The 25,339-nt window shown below is 48.5% G+C and overlaps 1 protein-coding gene across 2 annotated transcripts in view; it reads left to right on the forward strand.

Annotated features, from left to right (window-relative positions):
- Positions 1–593: 593 nt before the first annotated feature.
- Positions 594–25,339, forward strand: part of TRPM8 (transient receptor potential cation channel subfamily M member 8) — a 28,423-nt gene continuing 3,677 nt past the window's right edge. For both annotated transcript variants that reach the window (XM_027907154.1, XM_027907155.1), the window contains exons 1-21: positions 594–721; positions 2,903–3,084; positions 4,107–4,180; positions 5,775–5,931; positions 8,803–8,980; positions 9,323–9,495; positions 10,681–10,855; positions 11,702–11,769; positions 13,632–13,829; positions 14,711–14,813; positions 15,364–15,482; positions 15,848–16,138; positions 16,456–16,551; positions 17,749–17,878; positions 19,000–19,145; positions 19,684–19,796; positions 20,375–20,591; positions 22,911–23,002; positions 23,677–23,815; positions 24,730–24,901; positions 25,050–25,227. In XM_027907154.1, the coding sequence (XP_027762955.1) occupies positions 2,986–3,084; positions 4,107–4,180; positions 5,775–5,931; positions 8,803–8,980; positions 9,323–9,495; positions 10,681–10,855; positions 11,702–11,769; positions 13,632–13,829; positions 14,711–14,813; positions 15,364–15,482; positions 15,848–16,138; positions 16,456–16,551; positions 17,749–17,878; positions 19,000–19,145; positions 19,684–19,796; positions 20,375–20,591; positions 22,911–23,002; positions 23,677–23,815; positions 24,730–24,901; positions 25,050–25,227 (2,918 nt within the window). In that variant the 5' untranslated portion in view covers positions 594–721; positions 2,903–2,985. The remainder of the gene's footprint in view (positions 722–2,902; positions 3,085–4,106; positions 4,181–5,774; positions 5,932–8,802; positions 8,981–9,322; positions 9,496–10,680; positions 10,856–11,701; positions 11,770–13,631; positions 13,830–14,710; positions 14,814–15,363; positions 15,483–15,847; positions 16,139–16,455; positions 16,552–17,748; positions 17,879–18,999; positions 19,146–19,683; positions 19,797–20,374; positions 20,592–22,910; positions 23,003–23,676; positions 23,816–24,729; positions 24,902–25,049; positions 25,228–25,339) is intronic.

The raw sequence follows: 25,339 nt of genomic DNA on the forward strand, positions 1-25,339 counted from the left end.
CAACCTGGCCTGAAGTGGCTTCAAACTGGATGATTAAAAGGCTGTAGAAGGTTCTCCAGCAGCACATGGTGCAGCTCTGCTTTCTGAAAGGGGAGAGGACTGGGGGTAACCAGCCTCTCCAAGGACTCACTGAATATCCCTGCAATAGGAATTGCTCTTACCAAAGTGAAAAGCCTTAACTTACAGGCAGGAGAAAGCCAGATGACTCCCTGCTGAGTGCCAAACAGAAAATTAAGGCACTGACTAATATTTTTTGGGGGCCAGAGCATCACCTGCATAATCCTCTGCAGCGCTTCAACCACCTTGCAGAAAATCAGATTAACAGCTGTCGATTTTACAAGCGCTTCCCTGTCTTCTGCTGCGTTAAAAGCTAATTCTTTATTTCCCCCCAGCGTTTTCTTACACCCCTGGCTTTTCAGCAGTGCTGTCGCCGGCAGGAACGAGCTGCAGCGCTGCTGTTCCTGCAGTCCGGGGGCAGCAGGTGGGGACAGCAGCATCGCTGCTCTCGCAAGCGACCTGCACCTCTCGCCCCGCCGCGTTTGAGCGGCTCTCGCTACTAAACTGATGATCAATCCTGCTGTTCCCCTTGCTCCCGGTCCCTCCCTCAAAAGGAAGGCGTGTCAGGGGTAAAGGTGGGGCTTTGCGAGCCGGAGTATATCAAAACCTGCCTCCCGGAGCCATGAGCGCAGTGGGGCTGCTGGGGCACGTCCTGGAGGCTGGGGTAAGTCTGGGGTACCCGATTAAACCTTGGTTTGTTTTCCGTCCTTAGGAGCACAGGCTTTGAATTTGCTGGAGTTCGGCAGCATCCTCTGCTTCCTGAGAGCTTTCCCACAAAGCCAGTTGCTGGGATTGTGTTTAACCCAAACAGGGGTTACATTTATTTATCTGGAAGCTGGTGTTGCTTTTTCAGTTGCGGGCAGGTTTTTAAAAGCCTGCGTAAAAGTCTCTTTAGCTGGGGGTTTTTGTCACTTCCCTTTCTATTTTAGTCACCTCCGAGCTGAAGATTTCTTAGGGACGTGCTCCTTCAAGTGCTGTGAAAGTCACAGTATTAGCCTTTATTTTTAGAGGGTTGTTGTGGTGTTTTTCTAGTGGCTGTTACTCTCAATATGTGATACTTTAATAAAGTTATGCTTTAACGCGTTAAATATCTTTATACATTTAATTTAACGGCTTGGAAAGGTGACAGAAAATGAGTTGTTTGCCTGTTCTGTGGACTGCAGCTGCGTCAGATCTTTTAGAATGTGTGTAATTGCTGTGTTACCTCTTACACTTGTGGAGTTAATGAGCGTCGCCGACTGATAGCAGCCAAACACTGAGCTATCAGTGATGCTCTTCAGAACTTAGATCTCAAATTAAATCCCACATTTTCAGGGCTCCTTTGCGCTCTCAAACTTTTTTTTTTTATTTATTTATTTTTTTTAATTTTTTTTTATTTGCAGCACATTCATTCTTATCAATTCTGCAGCGGGGCAAACTTGTAATCCTATAGTCTTTGGAATTAATAATTTAATACCCTTTCCTTTTAATCTTCTCTGGTTATGTCTGTAGTCAGTTTCCTGGTGTTAAACTTATTAAACAAACCAACAATGCAAGTAGAACTGTCAATAAATAAGTTGCACAGATCGGGACCAAAACGTAATTTCCCTCCATGGAGCTTTTATCTGGAATTACAGCTTTGAAAACATCTTTACGCTGAACATTAATCATCTGAAATGATAAGAATTGCTTTCTGGGCTATTAGGAAATATGTCTCCCGGTGCACAGTTAACAATATCCTCCAACCTCAGGTTTCCATCCCTATCAGCTGCCAAGTCCCGGTTTCCTGAGGTTTCTTGCAAACTGTGCCTGACAAGGTGTTTTTTTTTTCCACATCTTTGTCTCCACGGTGCTTCACTGCCGGGTTGGAGCCTCTCCTCCAGCCCTTCACTTTCTGCCTTTTGCCTTTTCCTGGGTTTAAATCACTCCTATCCTGTGCAGGAGCTGGGAAGGAAGAAGAAGGTGTTTTTTTTTTTTCTGTCACTTGGCAGTGATGGAGATCCCAGGCACGCTGCAGAATTTGGGGGAAGCAGCTGAGGGCTTCTACCGTGCACAGTAAATGACGAGTCAGTCGTGCTCCCCCTCAACGCAACGTGGTTTTGAAAGGATTTTTAAATTAACTCTAAAATATAAATATATGTAGTTTTGTGGAATCTTGCCTTTTCTTTCTGCTTTGGGGGTTGCCCCCATCACACTCCCATCGTTTTACTGACACCTGCAGCTTGCACAGCCTGTGCCGGTCCTGCTGTGTCAGATGCCCCAAGGAAACTGTCTCGCACTTGCCGGTTCTTGTGGCTCAGAAGGTTTCTGTATTTACAGGGGGATGCCTCAGCAGGGCAGCAGGATGAGTGTTTCTGTGTCTGGGAGGGATGCTTTGTGCCATGCAGTGCCAGGATCACCCCAGAGGTCAAGGCAGGAGAGAAAACAGCATTGGAAGGACAGGTGGACTCTGAGTTCACCACAGAAGCCAGCTGACAGCTTTCCTTTCAGGAAAAGACATTTTCCAGTATTATTCAGAAAGCAGCAGGAAGGGAATGTGGAAATACTTGCAGTAGAATAAGTACAGTCTTGTTCTGTGCTTTGCTGCAAGGGCAAAGTGATGCTCCTTCAGAGAGGGTGAGTTTAATACAGGGACTTGCTTTAGAGGACACGTGAAGTCAATTTGCTCCCAAGGGTGACTTCCTAACTCTTGGATCCAGTATCCAGTCCACTCACCCCTTGGACTGTGGGGAAAGAAAGAAGGAAGTCTCTTTGAGGCATGAAATAACAGAAAAGATTGCTTTGAAATGTTTTGCATTTTGAGGATCGAGGTACTTCCTGATCCTTGTATGGTGGGATTGAAATAACCTCTGCCTTGCCTTCCTAGGGCACCGAGTGTCCTTGCTGGTGTCTGGCGAGAGAAACCCGCTCCTCCACCCCCACCCCTCTGCCGTGCTCCTCCAGGTTTCCATGGGCACCATGAGGCACCGAAGGAATGGCAATTTCGAGAGCTCCAGGCTGCTCTACTCCAGCATGTCCCGCAGCATCGACGTGGCCTGCAGCGACGCCGTGAGTGCCTGGGACCCCTGCTGCCCTGGGAGAGGGACTTGGGTCATGTCAGGAGCAGGAGGATGGGTTTTGCTTCCCCAGGCAGTGCCCTTGGGGCAGTAGCAGCGATTTGCTGGCATCTCTTGAGGATGTGCTGCGTTCCTTTCCATCCCTGTAAACTCCTCGCTGTACGTCCTCAGTCCCTCCTGGTTTTAAACCTTTTCTTGTGTTGCAGAGAGACAAATCTGAGCAGCTTGCTGGCCGAGGCAGACAACATAGAATTACATGAAACACCCCTTTGCTGCTGTCAGCAAATCCTTCCTGCAGAGTTGTCTGACAGATTCCCTGCTCCTGACCGGCTTGCTGGTTCTTAGGGCTTTAGCGAGTGCCTCCCTCTCCCTTTTGTCTTTTTGGTCTTGCCCCATTGTGACTTCTACTGGTTAAGTACGTTCCTTTTAATTTTCTTTGTTTAGGATATTGTACTTCGTGTGTTTTTTCCGCCTGGATTAAGTTGCTCTAGTTGCTGCTTACCCACAAATGCTGTGTCAAATGGGTAAACTTAACTGTAGCTTCAGGTCTTCCCCTCTTTGTCCTGAGCTAAATCTTGCCTTGCAAACCCGAGCAGTGCTTGAAAACAAACAACCCTGCCGACCCTTTATCGGCAGGTGAGAACTTCACTGTGCTTTGGTAGCTGGGGGCAGGTCTAGGAGGAATTTGCATTCCCCGAGTGTGAGTTTCGAGGTGAATAGGAGAGTTAATGGTTAAACAAGCTGGAGAGGCTTTGTATTCCACTGAGCTCCCATAAAGCAGGACTTGAAGTCGTTCAGGTCTCCTTTGGGGGTCTTAATGTGTTGAGTTCAAATAGTCTCTACCCTGGAAAATGTCCTTTTTTTAAATGTTTATTTATTTATTTAATCCCGGGAAGAACCAGTGCTTGCTGCGCTGTTTTAAGTAGCATCTTGGTTTAAACTGACTGTGCTGCTACTGAGGTTTCTTCTGTTCCGTGAGTTATCAGAAATAAACTTTTAAAAATTATCTTCCAGGATTTGACCAACTTCATCCAAGAAAACTTCAAGAAGAGAGAATGTGTCTTTTTTACGAAGGACTCCAAGTCAATGTAAGGGAGATGCTTTCCAATTGTTTTTTCAAGGGTGGGGGGCTGGCAGCTGAGGGTGTTCCTGTCTTCTAAGGCAGGGAGTAAACTGCTGGTTTTTCCCTTTTTTTTTTTGTTAAGAAATTAATTTAGCAGTGCAACCACAACCTTGTATGAGTTGCTCCTTAAACAGCTTGATGCAAAACTACGGGTCTGACCTTCCAGCAGCTTTGTGACAGGGTTTAATTAATATCAAATACCCTGTTTGAAGCGTAACTGTAGCAATGTATAGGTCTTTTTAAGGATGCAGTACCAGTATTGGTGTGTAACAATGCATGTATGTGTCAGAGGTTTGCATAATTTAAATTTTCCTCTTAAAGCCAAGCCACAGATTTCATGCACCAGCCTTTACAGCAAAGAATGACACTCCCTAGATTTTGCCCAGGCTGATGTTCTCTTAAGACAGGATACTGTCCTGGCTCCATTTTCAGCCACAGGTACATAGAGCTCTCAGGGCTCTCTAACCCCACTCTGCTCTGAAGCTGGGAGGAAAAATGCCTCGGAGAGAGCGAGGGAAATGAGTCTCATCTCAGAAAGTCTTGCTTAGGGTCCTCCTCTGCCACCTAAAATGAGGTGTCTGGCAAAGGACCAAGGGAGGATGGAGGAGCTGGTTCCTCTCAGCTTCTCTTCCTCCAAGCCCACGGGGAAAGGGTTGCAGAACTCGCTGGGTTATTTTGGTCTGTGTGTTTTTGAGGTGAGCTGGTTTGATTTGCAGCGGAGAGGAGGGAACGTCTCTGGAGGGAGCGAAGCCATGACCCCTTGTCTGTGCCCTCTGAGGGATGAGGCTGTGCAGAGCGTTTCGTGGGTGGAGGTGCAGCTTTTCCCAGGAAAAGCTCTCCCAGCTTTCCCCACCGGTGCTGCACAGCCCAAGTGCAGGTTGCTCCTGCCCTGCTGCAGCTGCTGTGGGTGAGGAGGGAAGGGGCAGTGGCTGCACACCAGGAAGGGGGGCTGGGCTGGGAAGAGAGACAAGGAACAGAGAAAACTGCCTGGAAAACCTGCTCAGAGACCAGACAGCCCTTCCCTGCTCGTGTGAGTGCCTTGTGTGTGCTCAGACACCGCTCAGGCCCCTGGTTTGCGTGGGAGACAATTGCACTTAACGATTCTGCCATTCTGTGATTATTAAGATTGGAGAGGACCTTTAAGATCATCAAGTCCAGCCATCAACACCACCTTGTTCACCACTAAAACATGTCCTCAGGTGCCACATGCACATAATTTTTGAACACTTCTAGGGGTCGGTGCCTGACCACTCTTTCAGTGAAGAAATTTTTCCTGAGATCCAATCTAACCCTTCCTGGCGCAACTTGAGGCCATTTCCTCGTGTCCTGACAGTTGTTCCCTGGGAGAAGAGCCTCAGTGAGCTCTTGCTGTCTAGTTCAGAGCACAAAAAAGGGAAAGAAACCACTTGCCCACCTCAGGTTGGCAGCAGGTGAGGTCACTGATGCCACGTTCTGGTTCACTTTCTTTGTGATGGCACACAGTTGCAGAGTTCAGCATAGAGCTGCTGGTGACCGGACTGGGTTTGCCGTCAAAGATGTCTCTTCCCTTCTTCTTCCAGGGGAAACTTATGCAAGTGTGGATACCCCGAAAACCAGCACATAGAGGGCACTCAGGTTAACACCAGTGAGAAATGGAACTACAAGAAGCACACCAAGGAACTTCCCACCGATGCCTTCGGGGACATTCAGTTTGAAAACTTGGGAAAAAGGGGCAAGGTAAGTGGGTGGTGTGTTAGGGGTGCCCCTGAGGGCCCCTGCTGGGTGCCAGTGGAATCCCCAGGAAAGCAAGGAAGGTGAAGTGGGTTTTAGTAGGCTAGAAAGGAGACAAGCTGGTTTCTCAAGCCCTGGGGAAAAAAAAAAAAAAGGTAATAAAGAATAACTTCTTCTGTGCTATTTGTTGCCTAGGCTGGTGATGGGAGTGAAAAGAGATTATCTGTTGCTAGGCATGGCAGGAGAAGGGGTGAATGAGGGTGGTGATGCTCTAGTATTATTTTACATCCACATGGACCAGCTTGCTCAGGCCTTTAAGCAACTGAATATGGAGTATTTCCCAGGGTGGAGATCCAACAGTAACAGAGAATTCTGGAGGGGTGCAAGAAATCAGTGGAACTTGAGAGGTTTTATTCTGTTTGCTGTTTTTTTCCCCTGTGTTTTTGCTTGGAGTGGGGACAGTGGGAAGGAGAAAGGAGCTGGTGTTGCTGTTTGTGGTGATTTATAGTGATACTGTGAGAGGAGTGACGTGTGGCTGAGCTCATCTGCCTCCTAAAAGACTGATGCTTCCCACCAGTGCAGCTTGCCTGAGCCACTCAAAATACATGAGAGAAATCAGAGCCCACTGTGTAAATTAATTGAGTTTGTTTTATGCAAAGTAGCAGAAATAAGAGGCACTTCAGTGGGAAATAAGGCTAAGGGTTTTGAATCACGCTTGGACAGAGCGGAACACTTCAAATGTTTTTTGATATGCATATTTTAGCTTCAATACTGTGTGTTGTAAACTGCTGTGTGACTTTACTGGAAGAAGAAATGTGTCACCCTATTGCAATATTTCAGAGTTCTCGAAGCTTAAATGTTCTTTCCTTTGCTTGTGTCCTCCCCTTTCCAACCTTGGAAATCAGTTTGTGTGCCCACAGTTGTTTCATGAGGACTCTCAAGGCCACTGTGAATGTTTCAGGGCACACTTTGTTCAGGAGTTTTGTCTCCAGATCCATCCCATCAGCACTGGAGTGGCTGGAGTCACGTTCCCTGTTTTCATTCCCTACCTAGCAAGGCACCTGCTACTCTCAGAGATTGCAGAGTGCCTTTTTGTTGGTCTCATGCTCGGTGGGGAGAACTTCAGCCCCAAGGTGACCTGAGAATTGCTGTCCATTATCAGTGAGGGATGGGAAGTTTTATAGCCTGACTGGTGCTTTTTAGGAGAGAGATGAGTCCTAAAAAGTTCTGATCAGAAATCAGATGTCCACAGACACACAAACAGGTTTGAGGACAGGCTGAGAGAGCTGGGATTGTTTAAACTGGAGAAGGGAAGGCTCTGGGGAGACCTTAAAGCCCATTCCGATGCCTAAAGGAGCTCCAAGAGAGCTGGAGAGGGACTTGGGACAAGGGCCTGTGGTGACAGGACAAAGGGGAATGGTTTCTTACTGCCAGAGGGCAGGCTTAGATGGGATATTGGGAAGGAATCCTTCCCTGGGAGGGTGGGCAGGCCCTGGCACAGGTTGCCCAGAGAAGCTGTGGCTGCCCCTGGATCCCTGGAAGTGTCCCAGGCCAGGCTGGATGGGGCTTGGAGCAACCTGGGCTGGTGGAAGGTGTCCCTGCCCATGGCAGGGGGATGGAACACGATGTGCTTTCAGGTCCCTTCCAACCCAAACCACCCTGGGATTCTGTATAAAACTTCTACCCTCGGTAAGTCCTGCTTTCGAGCTCTTTGCTCCTGCCGTGCTGCTCGGGCCCTGCAACACCCAGGGACATCAACAGGTGCTGTGTTTTGTGTTCTGGGAGCTGTCGATCCCCAGAAGGCTTCTCTGAACCGTGGCCACGGTCAGGAGCACCATCCAGCAGCACCAGGAGATGGCACCGTTGCTCTGTGGAGAAGGGAAGTGGCTGAGCCAAGGGGCTCTGATGAGGTTTGCCTTGGGCACGGTTTGCTGGCTCACCAGTTAAATTTACTGGTAGCCTCCACTCTCCCAGGGAGGGGCCCTCTCCCAAAAAACACCCAGGGCTTTATGTGGCTCGAGCTTCTTAGAGCAGAAGCTGAGGGAGTCCCTTAGCTCTCCTGTGTAGGTGCTGCAGCCTGCCAGTGATGTTCTGTTCTGAGCCAAATGCCTTCGCTCCTCCTGGGAACCTGTCCTGGATCACAGGCATCTGTCCTTCCATTCAACTTCAGTGTCTCAGCGACTTTTCTTCCTCAGATGAATCTTTTGGTTTTGCTCTACTGGGCAATCTCTACAAGGTCTCCCATGATTCAGGTCTGAGCTGCTCCCTTTTGTCCCCCAATATGGGCTGTGTAGCCATGGCTGTCTTACAAAAGTCCATCCCACCAGCTGATGGAGTTGTGAAGATGCTCTTGAATGGCAAAGCAAGACAAAGCCAGAGTCCAACCCGTGCTACATGTTTGATATAGTTGTGTGGTATTCCTGAAACACTGCTATGGGTGTGTGTTGCGACAGGGACTCCACAGGCGTGGAGCCTGGAATTTGGAGTTCACTGAATTAAATCAAAATACAGCTGTCATTATTATTAGTTCCCTTGCAGTGGTGCTTGCACTGATTTGCAATGTAAGCTGCAGATAGCACTGTTACAGGTGAAATTGTCGTGCTGGTGGTGTGCTCATCCCTGCAGCGTTCCTCTGAACCCCGGGGTTGGTGCTTTTGCCTCCTCTAGAGTGAGGTGGGTTGGGTGCCTGGCTGCAGGGGAAGGAGGAAGGTGCTTTAGAGGAGGAAACAAGGGTTTCATCCTTGCTTCACCCTCTTCCCTGCTGGCTGTTGGAACGGGGCTGTGCACTAGAGAAGAAAGCACAATCTGTCCCCATCCAGGCCTGGGATATTTGGTCATCCAGCTGTGTTTGTTCTGCTCTTTTCCCTCTCCCCCAAGTACATCCGCCTGTCGTGCGACACCGACTCCGAGACGCTCTACGACCTCATGACCCAGCACTGGCACCTGAAGACCCCCAACCTCGTCATCTCCGTCACGGGGGGAGCCAAGAACTTCGCACTCAAGCCCCGGATGCGCAAGATATTCAGCAGGCTGATCTACATCGCCCAGTCCAAGGGTGAGGACCTGCCGTGGGGCCTGCGGGGGTTGATCGCTGCAGGACAGTGTTGGGAGAGGCAGCAGCTCAAAGGGTGAGGAGGAAAGCAGAGCATTCCGTTTGCTTCTGCCCGGCTGGTGCGTTTGGGACACGTGTGACCCCACAGTTTGGGAGGAACAGGGTCGAGAGTTAGTGCCCGGGGTAGCGTGAGGTGAGTCGTGTAGCGCATCTTGTGCGTTTAACTGAGGAACAGACACCTCCTCTAAGGTCACCAGAGGGGGTTGGGTGGTTGTGTCTGAAGGCAGAGGGAAGGGCGGGTGTTTCCCTGCGTTCCCCCCGGGTCACTGGGTGTTGTCGTTGCAGGGGCCTGGATTTTCACTGGGGGAACTCACTATGGGCTGATGAAGTACATCGGGGAGGTGGTCAGGGACAACACCATCAGCCGCAGCTCCGAGGAGAACGTGGTGGCCATCGGCATCGCGGCCTGGGGCATGATTTCCAACCGGGACAGCCTCATCCGCGCTGCTGACAGCGACGTGAGCAATGGGGAACCGGGGAGCTCCTGAGGTTGGAAAAGAACCTTTATCGAGTCCAACCCCCCAACTAACCATGTCCCCAAGTGCCGCATGGATGGGGTGGTGGGAAAAGAAAGAGGAGGCTTGGCCTCAAAACGTCAGGTGCTCCTCCCAGAACAGGAGGAAACGGAGATGGTCACACACATCAGGCCTGGTGGAGAGGATTTCAGCTGTGCCAGATGTCTGTGTGGAAGTTCAGCGGCCCTAATTCCACGTCTGGTGTTGCATTAGGGAATAACCTCTTCCATGGTTATTCTGAGCCCCAGGAAAATCCCTGTGCACTCACCCATAGTGGGGTTTCCCACCAGCTAAGACAAGTTGTGCTTGCTGCTGCTGTTAAGGATCGTCATTGATACTGTCATCTAACTTTGCATAGCTCCCCTTATCTCTTGTCCACTAGACATTACAGAACACATCTAAAAAACTGTCCTACTAGATCTCCAAGGATATTTGAGGGTTGAGCTGGATGATCTCAGGAGGGATAAAAAATTCTGTGAGGTGTTGAAATGATGTGACTCTTGGGGATGGTCCTGTGCAGGACCAGGAGTTGGACTTGGTAATCTTTGCGGGCCCCTTCCAACTTGGCATGTTCTGTGATTCTGTGAAAGTAACTTTGCCACAGATGTAATGTTTTGGATGGCTTGAATTTAACTGGATCTCTGAAAGGATTAAAGCATTGGCTGAGGTGGAGTTAGGAGAGGATCATCACAAATCAGGCAGCTCTTATAAAGAAAAACCTTCTCTGCAAATATTTGTGCTGTGCTCCTATGCTGGTTTCTCTCACTGCCTTCTGCTGCTGTTGGTACTGCCAGTGAGCAGTGTCCTGAGCCAGGAAATTAGGACTCCCAGCTAATGAGGAATAGCTGGTGGCTTGGGGTTCAGCTGTCGTGGCTTGTCATAGAATCAGAGAACAATTTGGGTTGGAAGGGACTTAAAGCCTGTCTTGTTCTACCCCCTGCCATGGGCAGGGACACCTTCCACCAGCCCAGGGTGCTCCAAGCCCCGTCCATCCTGACCTTGGACACTTCCAGGGATCCAGGGGCAGCCACAGCTTCTCTGGGCACCCTGTGCCAGGGCCTCCCCACCCTCCCAGCAAGGCGTACCCTGCCCCTGGCGCTCTGTTCAAGGCTGTGCTTGTGCTCCTAGGGGAACTACTTGGCCCACTACATCATGGATGACCTCAAGAGAGACCCCCTGTATTGCCTGGATAACAACCACACCCATCTCCTGCTGGTGGACAACGGCACCCACGGGCACCCCACCACGGAGGCCAAAGTACGAACCCAGCTGGAGAAGTACATTTCGGAGCGGGTGATCCCAGGTTCGTGTGGGGGCCGGGGGGCAGAACCTCCTCCTGCTCATCCTTGCGTGCTGTGGGGGTGATGCAGAGCCATTTCCTGGGAATGACAGCACTGCACAGCCCATCCCTCACTTCCTCTTGGAAGCTGACCCTTCTTACACACATCCCACCTGGCGCTGAGTTCCGGGCAGCTGAAGCATGGCTACGACAGGAGCTGAAATCAGGCTTTTCCCAAAATACTTATGTGTGAGGGTGATTGAGCCATCTGCAACTTGCTCCTCAACAATTTCTCTTTCACCCTCCTTCTTTACCAAAATAAAACAAACAAACCCAAAGGCCTTAGCAGGAAATTCTTAGTTAAAGAGGTTTTTTTTTTTGGTGTTTTTTTTTTTTTTTTTTTGGGGGGGGGGGCGTTGTTTTGGGTTTGGGGGTTTCTTGGAATGTCTCTCAAACGCTAACTCTTAGAGTTTAGAGATTCTTAGCTTTCCTTTACAACTGAAAATGTGAGCTCAGAGGATTGTATATCTTGAACTTGTGATAAGAACCTTTTGCTGAGACTCAAAATGGTCAGAGTAGTAGGTAAATACAGTAAAATCATGTTTTGGAGGAAAAAATTTTGACATGTAGCAGGAAAAAGCTTCTGTTGGAGAAGCAGATCCGAAGCCAGCTATGCAGAATGTTAGTCAAAACTGAGTTTCCCTTAAAAACGGGAAAAGCTGTTAATACCTGTGGCAAAATCAACGTCAAACTTGTTTTTGCATGAACTGCCTGGAAATTCTTTCACTGGGCTCAGGAAACAGAAGTTGTTCAAACTGCACTAGCAGATTTAATCCTTGTCCTTCTTTTTACTTTTGGCCTGTTTCACAGAATCTAATTATGGTGGGAAGATTCCCATTGTGTGTTTTGCCCAAGGTGGAGGGAAAGAAACTTTGAAAGTAAGTTTATTTCTTTTACTTATTGCCCATGAAGAAAGTAAAATTGAAGCAGAGTGATATTTATGATTTATTTTGCTTGAAGAGGTGATCTTGGTACTTTTCTGTTCTCCTGTTAGTGCTGAAGTTAATCAGACTGTTTTGCTTGGCAGGTCTGCTACCACTTCACTGCTGATGTTAATCAATTAGTCTGAACCACTGTGTGAAATTTTGGTTACCCCAGCCCTTCCCTGAGTGTTTCCTGGGTGTTCTGGTTCCATTCACGTGGTTAATTTTTGCTTTTCCCACAGATAGGTTGTAGGGCAATATGGATGCAGAGCCTTATTCAGATGTCCTGAGGTGAAATGAAGGGTTTATTCGGGTTTTAGGGGAAAGCTGTGCTCAAAAGGTGGTGCTGAATGTGTCCATCTCCTTTTAGCTCCAAACTGCTGGTGTTTGAGAGAGGATTTGGCCATCACTGAAGTAGCTGACTCTGCGTGCCATGGAATTACGTGTGTTAGAGATACCTCAGAGCCACTGTTAAGCAATGACACGTAACACAGACTTAGTGGCTGGTCAGAATGAGTGAAAGCCTTGTCAAACCAAATGCTTAATTCCTAGCAAGAGGTTCCTCTGGAAGGTAACTGGGTGACGGTTCATTTCAGTATCCATGCCAGTCTCGTGGCTATTTAATAGAATCGTGGTTTTATTAAGGTTGGAAGAGACCTCTAAGACCAGTTCCAGCAATGCAGCCCCATCATGTTCTCCACCAAACCATGTCCTCAGGTGCCATATCCACAGTTTTGAACACTCCCAGGGATGGTGACTCTGCCACTTCCCTAAGCAGCCTGTTCTGGTGCTCTGACAACCCTTTCAGTGAAGAATGTTTTCCTCATGTCCAACCTCAGCCTCCCTTGGTGCAACCTGAGGCCGTTCCCTCTTGTCCTGAGTTTTATTTCTCGGTGTCACTAAGTGCACTGAGATACCTCTGCCTGCCTTCTTGCTCATCTGCAGGTGAAGACCTTTTCTGAGCGAGTAAATTGGGTCTGTGATCAGCCCAAATGACAGAGCAGGCTCCATGCTGTGGGGACCTGTCCTAGCCAGGCTTCAAACTTAGAAATGTTGGCAGGGAAAGGCTCCCTCTTTCTCAGCTTCTGTGAGTGATGACAAGAATCAGCTTCAGCAGAGGAGAAATAAAACTGTTCCAAGCTTCTGTTTTAAGTTCCCACTGATGTAAAACGTGCACTTTAGCTGAACCCTTCTTTAGAAAACCGCTCTGATGTAGCTGGTAAGAAAAGAACAACTTGCCTTTGTCACAGACCTGCTCCCCACCTGACAGGAGGAACTTGTGTGTGGTTTTGATGATGCTAAGTTGATATTTTTTTTTTTTTTTTAAATTCTCAGAAAACTGTCTCTTTGCTAAGGCGTCTTTCCAGTGCTTGATGATAACTTGCATGGACTCCCCTTGTACAGTTTACTGGCAGACAGCTTATGCTCCAGTGGAGTCTGTTTTCAGTGTGGTGAAGCAAATGAAATCAGTGTTTGCTGTTGTGGCCTTTGCAACAGGGATAAGGGTCCTTCCATCATGATTTCAACGAGGTTTTTTTCTTGCTGTCAGTCTGTGTACAACATTGCTATGTGAGAATCACGTAAGTGGCTTCTTGGAGACTTTGAGTAACATCAGAGTTTGTTCTGTTGGTGCTGCAGAAGTGATGTGTCTGTAAAACACTGCTGCACATCAATCCAGAGCCCTGGTAATGTATGAGTGGACAGTAATAAAAATACTCTTCTGCACTGTGGGTTTCTGTTGCTCTCTAGGCTTTCCTACACAATAGCAGTCTCTAATAACACAGTCACGCTTCAGGTGATCCTCTCTGCCTCCCTAGTCCATCAACGTGGCCATCAAGAGCAAGATTCCCTGCGTGGTGGTGGAAGGCTCTGGCCGGATCGCCGATGTCATTGCGAGCTTGGTGGAGGCAGAAGGCACTCCTGCTTCCTCCTGTGTCAAGGAGAGCCTGCTCAGGTTCCTGCCCCGCACCATCTCCAGGCTCTCGGAGGAGGAGACTGAAAGCTGGATCAAGTGGGTGAGTGTGTGGGATTGTGGGAGAAGGGTCGAGGGATGCGGGGATGTTGCTGCCTGGTGACACCCGTGGGATGTGCAGGGCTCCTTGCCACGTTATATCCAGGGGGATTTGAAAAAAAAGGATTTGAAAAATAGGATTTGAAAAATTCCAGACTCTCACAGGGATCGGGATGCAAGGAGGTGGGGGGGCCCCAACCTTTTGGGAAGTCAGCACATGTCTGGTCCCAGGAGAGCCACGGCCAGATGTTTTGTGACTCCTCTGAAGCACTGGCTGCTGGATGTGCCTCTTGGCTGATGAGCCAGTTGGTGTTGCAGTTCCAGAACTGCTCAGAGAGAAGGGGTTATTGCTGCTGCTGCTCCACAGACTTTCAAATTGCAGTGATTCTACTTCAGGATTCTGTCACTTCTTCCCTAAGCTCCTTTATTAAGGCACGCAGGACGAAAACCGTGGGACAGGAGGGATTTCCCACCAGGAGTAGGATGTTTAGGGCTGGAGGCTTTCTGGGTCAGTGTTTCACCCCATCTCCACTGGGACTCTGTTAGGTTGATTTACCAGCTCTGTGTGCATGGAATGCAGTTAAAGACACAACAGTGTACATACACCTCTACATTATTCTGAGATATGTTTTTGGTTCTGCATAGGGGAATCAGTTATCTGCTGTATGTTCAGAGGATAATTAATCTTCTACTTCGATGACTTTAAAATAAATCGCATTATCTACTTCTCTTTGGGCTTATTTAAATTTTAACTCTTGGTGGAAACGAGACTGATGAGAAGCAGCCTTGCCACAACGTGGTGGGAAATTTCTTTTTCAAATGCTCCAGGAGATCGACTACTAGACAGCCTTGATTGCTTTGAAATGGAACTTTTTCTTTTTGTAGATCAAAGAAGTCCTTGAGAGCCCTCATTTACTGACGGTGATCAAAATAGAAGAAGCTGGAGATGAAATTGTGAGCAATGCCATTTCTTTTGCTCTGTACAAAGGCAAGTAATTGTGGTTTTTTTTTTTTTTCTGGTTGAAGTTTGTTTGGGTTTCTAAAATAAATGGGAAAAGATGGTTATTTGTTTCCTAGAACAGTTTTCCTTAGAGCAGTGCCATCTCTCTGTGATCCTGCCACAGGGTAGAGATTGTCTTCATCTGGGGTGGTGTGGACAGAGTACAGCAACAGTATGGGATCTGTTAGTGTAGGTGAGGTCCAAACCAGGCAATTGGGAAGGGATTTAGGAGAGCTTTGGGGATGCTGGTAGGGCCCTGTTGGGAAACCTTTTGCAGGACCCTAAGGAGCCTGAAGGAAACTCCTTCTTCTTGTATCCGGCACGACACTTGTGTCGATTGTGGTTATGAGGTGGTGTAGTTATGAGGCAGCTCTGGTATGGCCTGTGTTGGACCATATGTATGTCTCTGAGCCTCCAGCATCCTCTGAAAGCCTTTCAGGAAGATGGGAAAGACACCTTGTCAGGTAGCATGAGAAGCAGAGCTGAGCACGCCAGGAAGCTCTCTGGTCTTTACCTGGAGGTCGTTTCCCCCCTGCAGCTTTCAGCACCAATGAACACGACAGGGATAACTGGAACGGGCAGCTGAAGCTGCTGCTGGAGTGGAACCAGCTGGACCTGGCCAGCGATGAGATCTTCACCAATGACCGCAACTGGGAGGTACAAACCCCTGCTGTGGGAGTGCAGCCGTGTGGGACAGGGGCCTCTGGGAACAGGGGCATCCCAAGGCTGCCAGAGCTCAAGGAGCGCTTGGATGACGCTCTCAGGTGCAGTGTGGGATTCTTGGGGTGTCCTGGACTCAGTCCTCGAGGGTCCCTTCCAGCTCAGGATATCCAATGATTCTGTGGTCACCGTTTCCAAGGTGATCTGCCCATGCCAGAAATGCTCTGGGCCACCCAACAAAGGCAATTGCACGCAGGAAAAAACTGGTTCTGGTGACAAGGTGAGAAAGCCACGTGCCAGGCCATAGGTGAGCTTTACATGGCTCATGTGCTCCCTAATACTGCTTTCCCGTTTCCTCCCAGTCTGCCGACCTACAGGACGTGATGTTCACAGCCCTGGTGAAGGACAGGCCCAAATTTGTCCAGCTCTTCCTGGAAAACGGCTTGAACCTGCGGAAGTTCCTCACCACGGAGGTCCTGAGAGAGCTGTACACCAACAACTTCAGCAGCCTGGTGTTCAAGAACCTGCAGATCGCCAAGAACTCCTACAACGATGCCCTCCTCACCTTCGTGTGGAAGATGGTCGAGGACTTCCGAAGAGGGGCCAAGAGGGATTACAAAAACAGCAAGGATGAGATGGAGATCCACCTCTCAGTAAGTGGTGGATCCCACTGGGAATGAGGTTATCTCCACTGAATGGGCTAATGCAGGAAGTGACTGTGGCTCAAACGTCCTGGAGTGCCACCTTTGGGAGAACAGGGAGACTGATGTAAGGCTTCGCCATAAATACCAAATATAACCTAACTCGCCACAGTGTGTGACAAGTGGCAGAGAGCTGAGAGAGAGGGTCGGTGGGCTGGCTGTCAAAGGAAGAAAATGTGAAAACAAGAGTGTGGCAGGCTTGGATTTGTGCCAGTTGAGAGCAGTTTGGTGAGCTGAGGTCTGAGGGATTGCTTCTCTCTCTCTTTTAGGAGGAGTGTCCTATCACAAGGCACCCGTTACAAGCTCTGTTTATTTGGTCAGTCCTTCAGAACAAGAAAGAGTTGTCTAAAGTCATTTGGGAGCAAGTAAGTTGAACTCTCCTTACACTGGGGTTGTCTGTCTTTGGTTTATAGGCCTCTGAAGGCTCTGGATCCATCTTCAAACACAAACCCAGGAGACAAAATTGCTAGGTGACTCTTAAGTAGGTTTAATGTTGCCCATTTTGAGTTTGGGAGCCCCCGGTGGTCCAGGGGAAAATACACTGCACTGTCACTGCAGAGACCCGGGTTCGATTCCCGGTCGGGGCCCCTCCCCGGGCAGATGGAGCTCGTTAGCCCAGAAGGCAATCCATCTACGTCCTGAGGACCTCGCTGCCACCGTCCAAGCGTGCTTGGCCCCGGCAGATAAACCTCAGGATTAAAGGGTGGGCTCAGTTCCGCGCACACTGTGTCTCACCTAAAAAATCCAATGCGCAGGCTGGAAGGTGGAAAGACCTTCCCCGGTTCTTCGTTCGCGAAGAGACTGGCCATTCAACATTCAACATTTTGAGTTTGGTGTGGTCATTTCTTAGGGTCACGTGTGAGTCAGCAGGCCAAGCCAGTTTTGCGTTCTCATCTGTGCTCAAGCTTGGATGCCGAGTTCCCACCCATTCCACAACGAGGGTGGGTTCTGATTCCAGGTGTTTGATTGAAATCCATTTCTGATTTGGATTAGACAGGACATTTAATGATCACGGAATCAAATACGTAATTCTCAGGCTGTAAATGTGAGCCTGATGCAAGCAAAGCTAATGGATGCTCCTTCTCACGTTGGTGTGGAAACCTCCATTACACTCCTGAAACGGAGTTCTGCTGCTCTGCGCAGGTGGATATTTTAAATGGAATGAACTGGGCAGTTCTGGGTACCCCCAGCTGGTCCAGACTGGTGGACAGTGAGGGTGTCACGGGGCTGATGAGAGAGCAGACCAGATGCCATGGTGATGTTGAACACAAGACCTTTTCAGACTGGCTGCAGAGCTGTTCTCAGTCCACCACACTGCTGGTTACCATTCATTTGGTGGATTTTCACTTCCCAGTCTTGACTGGGAACTGAGAAGCTGCAAAGAGGGGGATAAGTTTTAAAGAATATGTCAGCTTCCACCTGGTCTAGGGGAAGGTGACCCTGCCCATGGCAGGGGTTGGGACCAGATGGCCATTAAGGTCCTTTCCAACACAAACCACTCTGGTTCTGTGATCATGTTCCCTTCACAGAGGGATTTGCATGGCTTGACTCTCTCTCCACAGACCAGAGGCTGCACTTTGGCAGCCCTTGGGGCCAGCAAGCTCCTGAAAAGCATGGCCAAGGTGAAGAACGACATAAATGCTGCTGGTGAGTCTGAGGAACTCGCTAACGAGTATGAGACAAGAGCAGTGGGTAAGTGCCTTCTCTCTAAGTTCTTTACAAATTTAGTAGGAGGGGGTCAGAGATCAAGGAATTGAAAACTAAATATCCAACATGAAATGTTCTTCTTTAAAGTCAACATGTGTTTCTGCTGCTTGGAAATCTCTTCTACGCTGTCTGTTCCGGAAGACACTGTGTGTCCTGTCTGAACAGCTTGCCTCCAAAAGTCGGGGTTGAGGGGTGGGGTTTTTTGGGGTAGAGAACTTCTCCTGTGGGGTAATAAAAGCTGCTTTACTCTAATGGCAAGGCTGAAGAAGGGTGTACACAAACAGGGAGGAGACTATGGAAAAAGAGAAGCTTTCCACATGAGCACTGGTGCAATATTCAGGTTGGGAAAAAACCACCCTTCAGATTGGCAGGAGCACTTTTGGGGAGCGAGAATAAATGGCAGGTAAATAGTAGATTGGATTCCTAAATTCTGAACTGAAAAGTCATATCCCTTCCTTATTCTAAGATAACAGTGTTGTGCTAATGATTTGAGTCAGTGATCTGAGAGGGCCTTTCCAAACTAAATGGTTCTGTGATTCTATAAGGAGTGGCACAAGGCCTCACTGAAAATATCTTGCTCGTTACCAGAAAGTATCTCCTACTCCACAGGGCAAAACCTGCTTCAGTAGACTTTCTTACGAGTATCTGCATCCCTCAGGTCTGATTTAGCAAGACACTGAGGAGTGAACGGGTGAACAAAGTGTTTCCCAGTGAAAAAGCATCGGATTCTGACCTTTTCCAGCCCTTAATGTGGGAGTGACTACAATCCATTAGATCAGTGCCAAATGGAATATAAAAGAAGACAAAATAGGTAGACACGCTGAGTCATTTAAGGAGAAGGTCATGTATTTTACTCTGTTTTTTTAGTGCAGATCTCAACCCGGTGCTGTCTCTTGTGTGAGCTGATTTAGCGTTACAGTTTCCCATCCAGACGTGGGGTTGTAAAAAGCAACGCACTCGTAGTTCTACAGCGGGGGAAACGTGAAAGGAGTTGTGCTTGTCTGCATGCTCTGATACTGCAGATGTTGTTATACTGAAGGCAGTTGCACCCAGGCTGGTGGGGAGTGGAAGCTGGAGCTCAGTGCGGGGCTGCCTCTTCCCTCCAGAGCTGTTCACCGAGTGCTACAGCAACGACGAGGAGCTGGCCGAGCAGCTGCTGACGTACTCCTGTGAAGCCTGGGGAGGGAGCAACTGCCTGGAACTGGCAGTGGAAGCCAGAGACCAGCAGTTCATTGCCCAGCCAGGTGTGCAGGTAGGTAATAGCAGTGCACAGAAGGTGCTCAGGTAGATGGATGTAACTCCTGACCGCCTCTGTGGCTCCTCTTGTGGAAACAGGAGGTGGCTGATTTACCCATGAGTGCTACGTCAGGAGGGAAGAATCTTGATTTAAAGCTGTAAATCATAACGAGCTGGATGGTAGAGAGTGCCTGAAGTGATTTCTGCCTTGGCACAGTACTATATACGCACAGTGTGGATTTAATGCCCGGTGTGGATGGGCATTACATAAAAGGTCATGATTTATATGTGTCTTATCCATCAGATCCAGTCGTGCCCTCAGCCTCACTTTTAACTCCTCATCACACAGGTGGAAAATGGCTGGACTAAGGACCTGCCACATGGTTACTGATGCAGAAAACTTTCTTTATGGTTGAAACAGAAGTCTCAACTATTTCGATTGAAATCTCAAAGTTTTGGTTTTTCTTTCCACTAAATCAAATGCTTTTTAATAGCACTTCTAGGTTGTTGTGTTGCTGTTAGAACAAATGAGAATGTGTTCTTCCTCCCTGCAGAATTTCCTTTCCAAGCAGTGGTATGGAGAGATTTCAAGAGACACTAAGAACTGGAAGATCATACTGTGCCTGTTCTTTTTCCCTTTAATAGGCTGTGGTTTCATCTCATTCAGGTAATTAACTGGCTTCCTTTTAGCAGAAAGCAAGCAAGTCAATTAATTGTAGAATCCTAGGGCAGTTCAGGCTGGAAGGAGATCACCCAGTCCAACCCTGTGCTCGAACTGGGTTGGCTGGAGCAGGTTGCCCGGGACTGTGTCCCGTTGGGTTTTGAGTTTCTGCAGGGATGGAGACTCCACAGCCCCCTGGAAAACCTGTTCTAGTGTTCAATCAGTCTCAAAAGTTGAGTGAGCTCTTAACAGTTTGTGTCTTCACTCTGATCTTGGAGTTAAGATTGCAAAATTCCAGACTGGTTTGGGTGGGAAGGGACCTTTAAAGATCATCTCGTTCCACCTCCTGCCATGGGCAGGGACACCTTCCACTAGACCAGGTTGCTCCAAGCCCCTCCAGCCTGGCCTGGGAGCTGTACCAGTGTTCTGGAGTGCTCGAGGTCAGTGGATGCAGGATGGCCTCACCTCTGAAATAACATACTGTGATAGACTCTGCACCTTTCCCATTTTTGCTTTGAAGAACACGGGTGCTGCCAGGCGTAAAAGCTGTGATTTGAGACCTTTTCCCTCTTTTAATCCCGCAGGAAAAAGCCTGTGGAGAGGAGTAAGAAACTCTTCTTGTATTACGTGTCCTTCTTCACCTCCCCCTTCGTGGTCTTCTCCTGGAATGCCATCTTCTACATCGCCTTCCTGTTGCTCTTCGCCTACGTGTTGCTCATGGATTTCCAGAAGGAACCCACCGCCCTGGAGATCATCCTTTACGTGCTGGTCTTCATTCTGCTTTGTGATGAAGTGAGACAAGTAGGCAGCGCTTGCAACCCCAGTGTTCAGTGTTAGAGCCAAGGCCTTGTGGTTTTTTTCCCCCCCTGTAGTAGTGTAAGGCAGCACAGGCTGGTGCTCAGGGGCAGGGGGATGTCTGAGGGGGGTGGTGGGGTGGGTGTTCAGGCAGCTCAAGGCTTAATGAATATTTTTTTTCCTCTGATATTTAATTCCTACTTGTGCCCCAGTAGCTGCAGGGTCCGTGCACCAAGAGGAATGTGTGGATAAGCTGATGGCCAGTGGAGATATTTCTCAGGAATGCTTGGCTTGCCAAAGCAGTTGAGAATAGAGGGTTAGATTTGGCACATTTATCTGCGTGCATACCTCCTAGATCAAGTGATTCCCACTTCCCTTCTCCACATCCCGCCCCTTTATGTATTTCTGCTTCGCTTTTAATCATCTGTACAGTTCTTACTAGTTTAATGTAGGAGCAGATAAGCTGTGGTGTGGGAGCAGCATGCAGGACAGCCTTTACAGCCAGCTACATTCTGGTGTCTTCTCACTTCACGTGTAAGGGGACACATGAAATGGTTGGGTTTTGGGCAAGCTGGTCCCTGCCAGTCAGTGTTCAGAGCAGTGGGAACGTGCAGGGGAAATCAGAAGAGCAGTGGGTGGGGGTGTGGTTTGGTGCAGTGCTGTTTCCTGGCTCCTGTAAGGCACGAGTGTTTGTGGGTGATCTGCTGGGTCCTCCCACCCTGCAGTAACACTTTTTACGTGAGCTCAGATGACATTTCTGATGGTGATGTTATTGTGGTCTTTTCCCTTTTCAGGAACCTTGTTTATGACTTGCTGAGGAAAGTGGGGGACAATACGAGACTCTTTTGCAGTGAAAACACTAATGGAGTGTTTGCTTCTGCTGATTTAGGTTCTGGTGTCTCTGGACCTGTCCTTGCACTTCCTGTGTGCACCCAGCAAAAGTCCTGGGGAAATGCCTTAGGGATAGAAACTTCAAATTCCTACCAATGTCCCTTTTCCTTGCCACCCTGAGCAGGTAGAACAGTTGCAGATCCCAGTAATCCCATTAATAACTGGTGGCCAATTTGGCTGTGGGAGTGGAGGCAGGTAAAACAGAGACTTTGGTGAAGATTTAGTTATCTCAAGCCAGTGTCCTGACTTCAAAGCTGTTCTACTAAGGGGCAGAACACAGAAAAGTGTTTCAATCCTCTAAGGCTTCTCAAAGAAATTTCTTCCTGGCTTCCTCCAGGATACACTGTGTGTGGATTAGTCTGACTCTGCATCAAAATAGTATCTGTGTCCTTAATATTTAAAAAAGAAAAAAAGAAAAAGGAAAGATAGGGATGTGTCAGATTTTGTTTTCACATCCAAGGAAAAGAGTAATGTTGGCTGGGTTCCTACTGTAGCTGCTGCAGACTGGTGGGGGTGCAGGAAAGCTCCGTTTTCTCAGGCAGAGGAGGAGTCTGGGCAGAACCTCCGTGCACGTGAAGCCCCAGCAGTGGGAACTGCTTGGAATTTGAGGAACTCCCTAAATCAAACAGAACAACTGAGACTGCACCGCAGTCTCAGTTGTTCTGTTTGATTTAGGGAGTTCCTGGGCAGAGACAGCCTGATGTGTCCCAGCATGTGAAGGAAGTGCAATTGGAATGATAAAGTGGGGCTCTCTACTCAATAGCTTCTTTTCCACCTGGGAGAGCACTCCCCTTGATCTCTGTGTCCCATAACGGTGCTGAGAGCAGAATCGCTTTCCTTGGATGTGCCAGTTAGATTCCCTGACCAGCACTCCCCTAAACTTTGATCATTTCAGTGAAAATTAAAAAGAATTACGATCAGGGACACAGCTTGTTTCTGTAGGCCTGGCAGAGCTTTCTCCTGATTAACCTTCTTTCCTCATGAGTCGCCTCTGAACTGATTCAGGACGTTGGATCTTGCACAAACTTTGGATCCAGGCTGCAGTGCCGGTTAGTCTGGGAATGGGCAGAGATTCTCACTAGACTTGCAGTTCATAAATGGAGACCCAGGTCATTAAAGGAATAAATTCAGTCTGCATCTTTGATCCAAAGCACGTGCCAGGGACAGGTTCCCTAAAGACTGCTGTGAAAGAAGAGAAGCCAGAATTCATCAACCCTCTTAAGTGACCCCCTTCCTTCCCCCAGTGTTTCACTGCTCTTAGTGGGTTACACCCAGATTCTGAAAAACAGGTGGCCAGTAATTTCTGGCATTGTTGGATATATTAAACCCCCTCTTTTGGGGGAAATGAAAAGCAATCTGAACTCTGGTGCACTTATTGTGTGAGAAGGAAATCGTGTTGTGTGGGGGTTACTTTCTGTTCTTTTTCCTTCCCAGTGGTACATAAATGGCAGTAAGTATTTCTCAGATCTGTGGAATGTTATGGATACACTGGCAATCTTCTACTTCATAGCAGGGATTGTGTTCAGGTGAGTAGCACCTTTTCTTTTGGCTGTGGTATGGCTTTGCTTCCTTTGTGGGTTTTGACTACAACCTGTAATGAGATTTTAGGAAACAGTGTGTTTGTGAAGCTCCCTGTTCTAAAAAAAAAAAAAAGTCAGGAGATCTTTGGATCTTTGGGACTCTCCCTGGCTCCTGTTACTGACTACTTAGCCTGGCAGTCTGGACTCTTTGAGCTTCAGTGTGCTGTGTTTAAGGGGCCTATGATTGTCCCTCCAGCAGTCTAACAGTGGTGTTATCTCCCAGAACCTGTTTTACATGATGGGGTGAGTTAACCATGGCAAAGAAACGATGCAAACGCTTTTTCCAGGCTAGTTGTTCGTTCAGTTGTAGGTTATTGCTGGTACCTCAGGGCAGTGGAGGGGTCGTTGCCCTGGGTGGTTTTGGAGGGCTGTGGGAGTAGCCAAAGGTACAAATTCCTTTGCTGTAAACAGTTCTGAAGGTATGAGGAGCTGCAGGGATGATGTAGGGAAGGGTGTGAACAAGGTGTGCATTAAACACTTCTGTCATCAGGTGAGAGTGGGCTCTGCTTTCCAATTTGCTCGCTTTTCACTCTCCATTTCAATGTTTCCATGTGTTTCTACCTGATGTCTGCATATTTCACCCAACACTTGTCTTCATTTTCTTTTACTGTCTCCGTCAGGCTTCACTCTGATGAAAGCTCTTGGTATTCCGGGAGAGTCATTTTCTGTTTGGACTACATAGTTTTTACTCTGAGGCTGATCCATATTTTCACAGTTAGCAGGAATCTAGGACCCAAAATTATTATGCTGCAGAGGATGGTAAGATTCTGGCAGCTATTCAAAAGAGTCTAAATAAATGATGCAACACGTTTCTTTTTGTGTTTTTTTTTTTTTTTTCCCCCCCTCAAGAGTGAAATCACCGTGTTTTGGTGATGGCAGCAAGTTCAGCTCTGCTGAACAGGATGAATGGAGATTCAAATAGGATGTAATTAAGAGCAGGGCTTTTTTCTGTGCCAAATGAAAGAATAAGAGTCAGGCTGAAGAACAGAAGAGGAGATTTTGCTCCTGGGAGCTTCCATGTCTCAGATATTTCAGTGGTGCATCCCATCACTCCTGTTGCCCACATGGGTGTTCCCCAAAAAAGACAGTGATGCTGAATGGTTTCAGGAAGAGGATTTTGGTCTCCCACTGCATCCATCACGCAAGTGCCTGGAGAAGAGGGTGGTGAGGAGTCCCTGTTACAGTGGTTTTGAAGAAGTCTGATAATAAGGATGCTTGGGGCTAGTGGAAGGGCAGATCTGGAGGTGGATCTGTAGTAACTGGGGAAGCTCAGCTGGAGTATTACCAGCCTTCAGTTCTCTGTGCCTTGTTAAGAGCTAGAAATTCAAGAAACTGTTAGCCAGGGTGTCTGGGCTATAAATGCTGGTTTAAGCCATCCACAGGGGAGTTTCCAGAAGGAGTGGCTGCTTTTACCTGACATGGGCTTGCAGGGGCTGCAGCCACAGCCCTTGTATGTGGTTCTGGCTCTTGTGGAGCCTGTCTGGTGCCAGGGGGATATCCTGTAGTTGAAAACATGCTGTGTTTTAATGGTTGGCTGTACATTTTTTGAAGCTCCCCGAGTGGGAATGGTCAGTTGTTTGTGGATGTGTGTTGGTGAAATCGGGAGCGAAAAGCCAACGCATGGCTCGGAACAGACGTGCAGTGGGGCACTGATGCTTGTTGTCCTTTTTCAGATGATAGACGTCTTCTTCTTCCTCTTCCTCTTTGCTGTGTGGATGGTGGCCTTCGGAGTGGCCAGGCAAGGCATCCTGAGGAAGAACGAGCACCGCTGGGAGTGGATCTTCCGATCGGTCATCTATGAGCCCTACCTGGCCATGTTTGGCCAGTACCCTGATGATGTGGATGGTAATTAGTAATTATCTCCTGGGGGTTCTCTGCTGGGTGGCTGGGTGGAAGGCTCTGTCCTTCTAGACGTTGCCCAGGCCTGTGTTGACCTGTGTGTTGACCAGCAGAAAATGGAGGAGAGGACTCACAGTTTGCTCTCCCCTCTGAGGTACCACCTACAACTTTGATCGCTGCACCTTTTCTGGGAACGAGTCCAAGCCCCTGTGTGTGGAGCTGGATGCCAACAACCAGCCCCGCTTTCCCGAGTGGATCACCATTCCCCTTGTCTGCATTTACATGCTCTCAACCAACATCCTCCTCGTGAACCTGCTCGTGGCCATGTTTGGGTACGTAAGAAAGGAGCCATCACTTCCTTGGGATCTCTGGACCAGTGTATCTCTGGGAGGGGGAATGGAGTCCTGGAAAACAGCAGGAAGCCAGCCCTCGGGCTCTGCATTT

Source organism: Empidonax traillii, unplaced genomic scaffold, assembly GCF_003031625.1.
Source record: "Empidonax traillii isolate 1590-97213 ecotype Southwest subspecies unplaced genomic scaffold, ASM303162v1 scaffold1413:size212259, whole genome shotgun sequence".
In the NCBI taxonomy this organism is placed as follows: Eukaryota; Metazoa; Chordata; class Aves; order Passeriformes; family Tyrannidae; genus Empidonax; species Empidonax traillii.